General features: G+C 58.2%; 1 protein-coding gene across 1 annotated transcript in view; it reads right to left on the reverse strand.

The window, feature by feature from the left end:
• The window catches only part of WARS1 (tryptophanyl-tRNA synthetase 1), a 13,471-nt gene extending 11,969 nt beyond the window's left edge, over positions 1–1,502 (reverse strand). Inside the window, exons 1-2 of the mRNA XM_045288078.1 lie at positions 1,354–1,502; positions 71–193 (exon numbers count right to left, since the gene is read on the reverse strand). Coding sequence (XP_045144013.1) covers positions 71–193; positions 1,354–1,437 — 207 coding nt within the window. The 5' untranslated portion in view covers positions 1,438–1,502. The remainder of the gene's footprint in view (positions 1–70; positions 194–1,353) is intronic.
• Between the last annotated feature and the right edge of the window lie 3,949 nt (positions 1,503–5,451).

Here is a 5,451-nt window from a genome sequence, read left to right on the forward strand (position 1 = left end):
CGATGAGCTTGTCGTAGTCAATGCCCTTCGCGCTGCTGGTCTGCACCATCCACGGGTCCACAAAGTCCTCCTCGGGCCCCGCGGTGTCACCTCCAGAGCCTGGGGGGCAGCCAGCCTTGTAGTCTTCACCCACTGCCGCTTTGTAGCAGGCCTTCAAAGTCAGCAGGATCTTCTCTGCAGCGTCGATTTCATCCTGAAGGGAGGACAGAAATAGAGGCGGGCTGAGAACACGCGTAGTGGCTGGCCTTGCCAAATGTCTATTGTCATGGATCAAACTGTGGCTCCCGGCCTACGCACCGGACCCCTAACCCCGTGGACAGGCGCCTTGGGGGTGCAAGGGTCCAGCGTCCAGCTGCTCACCAAAGGCCAGGGGTTCAAACTCATTGGCAGCTCTGCAAGAGAAAGATGTGGCGTGTTTCCATAAAGATTTCCAGACTTGGAAACCTATGGGGCAGTTCTTGAATGCTCTATCGGGTCCCTGACCTGGAATCCACTGGACAACACACAGCAGCCACACACACACACAGTGGTGGCTGTCACCAGGTTTGGGTACAGGGCCTTCCTTGTTATGTTAATGAGGTCATTTCAGAGTCCTTGAGAAAGACAGAGAGCAGAGAAGACACAGATAAAACCCAAACCCACCGCCTCGATGCGGACTTGCAGTCAGCCTCTAGGGAGTCTCTATGGGAGCTGACAGCCTTAACTTTCTCTTGTGGAGCGACGGGCGGGTTTGAACAGTCCACCTTGCTGTTAGCCGTCCAGTGGTTACCCGATGGCTCCATGAGGACCGAGCAAGGGGAGGACACCAGGGCCGGGCCGTGAGGAAGCGAGGCGCCGACAGGCCCTGACGCCTGTCTGGGATCGAACGCAGCACCACCAGCCCAACTGCTAGGCTGCTCCGGAAGGGTGGCCCTCAGCAGCCAGAGCCTGGCTGTGCCTCAGGACAGCACGTGGGCCTGCTGGTGCCGCTGAGGAGTTGATTCCGACTCAGAACACCCTCATGGCTGAACAGAACCGACCCGCAGGGTCTCCTAGGCTTCAATCTTTCTGGAGGCAGGTTGCTGGGTGGGTGTGAACCTGACGGGCCGGATCTGATAGGCACCATCACCTCCCTGGACAGGACAGTGAGGAATGGTGGAAAGCCGTTTGTCTGCACCATGCTCACTACCAGGTCTCTCAGCCAGGGGGTGGGGGAGAACGCCTGCTCTGAGGGGAGCCCTTAAGACTCCATATGGACACAGGTCAAAGCCGTGCTTAAGAGTGGGGTCAAAATGCCTGTGGTGGTGGGGACAGAGGTGTAGAAAGGTCTCCGCAGGGTGACACAGGTGCCCGAGTGGGGGCACCACCACGTACCGCTGGCACGCTCCTGGCCTTCAGGCCTTCCAGAGACTTCTCTTGAGCAGCGATGCTGCTGAACAGCTCTGCTGGGGATGCCATTTTCCGGGGCCTGCGCTCACAGCGGGCGAGGGCAGCGGCCGGCTTGCTCAGTGGTGGAGACGTCACTGCCAGGGAGGGAGAGACAAAGAGACTGGTCACCAGCTGCTTCTCCTGGTGGCCCTGGCACCCTTCTTTTCTCCCCCAAGAAGGGTGGCAGGTGAGCTGTCTGAAGGGGACTGTGCAGAAGTGACACTAACCAGCAGAAACCCGAGGCTCTGGGAGGGGAGGAATGAGTGGCAGTGGTGATGAGGGAGGAGGTGCTGTGACTTCCTGACTTCCGGGAGAGGTCCGGCCCAGCTGAGACCCAGCTGCGTCTGCAGAGGTGGCCCATGCCTGCTGCTCCCCTCCCACCCAGGCTGGCACTCGGGTTTGCTTAGGGGAGGAAGGTGCCCGGATGGAGCAGATTGCTGGCAGCTCCTTATCTGAATTGCCATGGGGGACACATCGCCAGGGCTTGAGTCCCAGGATCCCCACGCTGCTCCAGCGCCGGCCACCTGCTCGGTTCCCAAGCCAGTGCGACCTTATCGCTTCTGGGCATCTGCTCCCTCCTAGATGCCACCTTACTGAATGGCCCTGAAGGTGCTCGAAAGGTGTCCCCACAGTCATTAGTAATGCGGGTGTTTTACAAAGGGTGGGAGCACAAGGGTGGGCCCCCAAAGAGAAGCAACAGGGTGGTAGGCACCCTGCCCAAAGTTACTGTCACCCACTGGGGTCTGAAGCCAGGGACTCGGCAGCGGGCCTGTGTGGTCTGGTCGCCGTCTCCCCTCCTGCCTCCACTCTGGTCCCGATGCTGCTTCCTCCGGAGAGCCCCCAGGACTCTCTCTAACATGGCCCTGACTCGGCCTGCTGTGCGCTGTACGGCCCTGCTGAGGCGGGGCCCAAGTGGTCGAGGTGTCCCCACTTTGAAAGGAGGGGCACACGCTACATTTCAGAGAGATCATTGGCCATAAAACAGACGGGTGCCCACCAGACCTGGGTCCTTGGCAGTGAGCACTGAGGGGTTTGGGCGGTGACCAGCAGAGAGCGAGATCAGAGAAGGGGAAGCTACATGTCACGCAGCACTTGGTGTGGGCCAGCCACACCCCTTTCTGAGTGCAGCTTCCTTATCTGCAGTGGCCCCACCTGGAACCACTTCTCTGCCGCTGGGCTGAGAGGAGGCCTGGTGCATGTGGTCAACAGGGAGGCCAGACAGAAACCCTCTTCACGGGGCGTACAAAGACCTAACTATGTCAGACGAACTTGTTTCTCTTCTGCTAGGGTCCTGGAGGCTGGCTACCAGCCCCACTGTTGGCAACCTTGACCTACGATTAAGGCTGTTCAGCAACCCTGGGCACCTTCTGCACACCAGGAATCCCCAGACAGGGTGGCTTTGCTCATCTTACAGATGAGTAAACTGAGGCACCCTGCCACTGCCCTGGATTCTGACGTACAGCCACCCTACAGTTGTGCTGCCCCACGGGTTTCCCAGGCTGCGAATCTCTACGGAAGGAGAATGCTTCAGTTTTCTCCCATAGAGCCGCTGACCTCGCCTAACCCACGGTGCCACCAGAGCTCCTTACACGAAGGAGGCAGAGGTTCCAAACCTGTCCCGGGTAACACAGACGGCAGCGAGAGGCCAGCGCCACGACGGGCCCCCAGAGCCACACGAAGCCATTCCCCTACCCGTGACCGCCTCACAACTCACAGCTGGGGATGATGAGAGGCTAACTTGCAGGACTGTGGCGAGGATTAAGCATGAGCAATACGAGTGACTAGTGCAGGACAGCACAGGTGTGTGGTTCCTGCCCTGGTGGCGTAGTGGTTCCGTGCGGGCTGGCAGACTGAACGGCAGCTGCTGCTGGGGAGAAGGCGGAGGCTTTCTCCTGGTGTAAGGAGTTACAGCGGGGCGACCCCCAGGGCCAGTTCTGCCGGGTCCTGCAGGCCCGCACAGCCTCTCTTCCGCGTGGAGGTGTCCTCCACGGCTGTCTCTCTTCTTTAGGCGCCTACAGCCTCTCTTCCGCGTGGAGGTGTCCTCCACGGCTGTCTCTCTTCTTTAGGCGCCTCTGCATGCCCAGCTGAGCTTAGGACCCACGCACACTCACCTGCGGTCAGGTTTCTTTTGATTTATCCCTTTGCTAGTCAGTCCCTGTCCCTGCCCCCACCCCCCACCAGTCTCAGAATGGGAAGTGTGGTAAGGTCGCTGATGTCCACAGCACCCAGTCTTGAGGGGGGGGCGGAGGCCTGCCAGAGAGCCAGGAGGAGGAAGCACTTCTGACCAGCGCTGTAGTGTGTGTGGGGGGGTGGGTGGGCACGCAGCGCGTCCATTTCTCTAGAAGTCTGTGCCCATTCCAACCAACAAGCAAAGCAGTGAAAACCCGAGCCTTGGTGGCCAGGAGCCAGGCATGGGGCCAAATGCTCTGCCCACGGCCTCCCCTCCACCCTGGAGGGTGGGCTGGGCGGGTGTGCTCAGCACCTGCAGGTGAGGCAGACCTGCCACAGAGCTGCTGTGGAAGCCGCTCTGGGGGTCATGTGTGCAGAGTCCCAGCTCCTGCCCCCAACCATCTTTCCTGACCTTGCAACCCTTGGGGCAAGCTGGCCCCCCTCTCCTTAGTGATGCCCTGAGCTTCCTGCCAGTGGCTTTGTCAGAGCAGGGAGGAAATGCCCTTGGAAATGCCTAGAGGTCTAGGAAGAGGGACTGCTCGAGCCGTGGCTGCCTCAACTGTCCCACAGCGAGGACCACTCTGGGGGTGGGGGAACCTTGGATCTCTGCAGTATTTGGTCTCTGACTAGTCACGCAAAATGACCAAAGCAGGCAGCTGTTTGTGAAACAAGGAATAAGTGTCCTTCTCTTACAACAAAACAGAAGACAAACCAAACCCAAGCCCTGCATCTCTAAACCCTGTGATCACACTGGAGCTGAGGCACCAACACTCAAAACCAAACGAACCTGCCACTGGCTGACTGTGACTCACCCTGACCCTCTAGGACAGGGGAACACTGCCCCGTGGGTGTCTGAGACTGGAACTCTTAATGGGGGCAGAGAGCCCACCTTCCTCCTGAGGATCAGCTGGTGGTTTCAAACTGATGACTTTGCAGCTGTGAGCCCAAGTTGTAACTACTACGCCACCAGGGAACCTGGAGAAGAGGCACAGACAGGCGGAGGGGGTGGGGGCCTAAGTCACTCCCTGCTCTCAGGTTCCCCAGAGGTGCTGTGTGTGAGATGTTTGCACTTCAGGAGTGGTCAGAGGTAGTATAGATCTAGTAACTTCCTCATTCCATAGCAGGGACCAGGCTGCCAAATTTATTACACCAGAGCCCCCCCCACCCCACCCCACCATCTAGTCCACAACTTCCTTTTCTTCTTTGTGAAGGAGCTTTGAAGTGACTCACACCAACAGCTGTGGGCTGCTCTGGGCTTGGTTCTAAGCAGTGTGGGGTCTGAGCACCCATAAGGCTAAGGATCCTGGTCTTAGGTCGAACACAGGGCTTTTGGATCTGTGTTAAGCAAAGTCGCACCACCTAGTCAACAATGGCCCTCATCGGAACCAATGACCATGAGGCGACGACACTCTCGGCAGAAGTGAATCTACAATTTCCTTCAAACACAAACAGTGAGCGTGTGAAAGGAAGCAGGCCACAGCACACCATCCCACAAGCAGAAAAAGGCTCTTATAAATGATTTCCTAGCCCTCCTCATGAAGAACTCCCCTCTTGGGCTTACTTTGAAAGGCCCCACCGTTGAAAAAGAGTGACAGGTAGCCTGGAGACAGTTTGGGGGGTGAGGAGTGGAAAGAATAACAAACGGCCCGACAGGACAAGCTGGCCCCAGTCAGGGCTATGCCCACATCATCTCACAGTGAAAGCCAGACTGTCCAGATTCTGTAGTTTGGAGCAAGTGTAGCAATCAGACAAGTGATTATCTGAAGCAGCCGGGAAGAGTGGGCATGCAGATTAGTTTCCAGATGCCTGGGTTACCTACCACCTGGAGGGGAAACCCTGCTTTTTCACATCCTGGCTCTAGGGCAGGGATGGGGA

Source organism: Echinops telfairi, unplaced genomic scaffold (assembly GCF_000313985.2).
Source record: "Echinops telfairi isolate 266 unplaced genomic scaffold, ASM31398v2 ScPeMD7_18;HRSCAF=68, whole genome shotgun sequence".
NCBI classification, from domain to species: domain Eukaryota; kingdom Metazoa; phylum Chordata; class Mammalia; order Afrosoricida; family Tenrecidae; genus Echinops; species Echinops telfairi.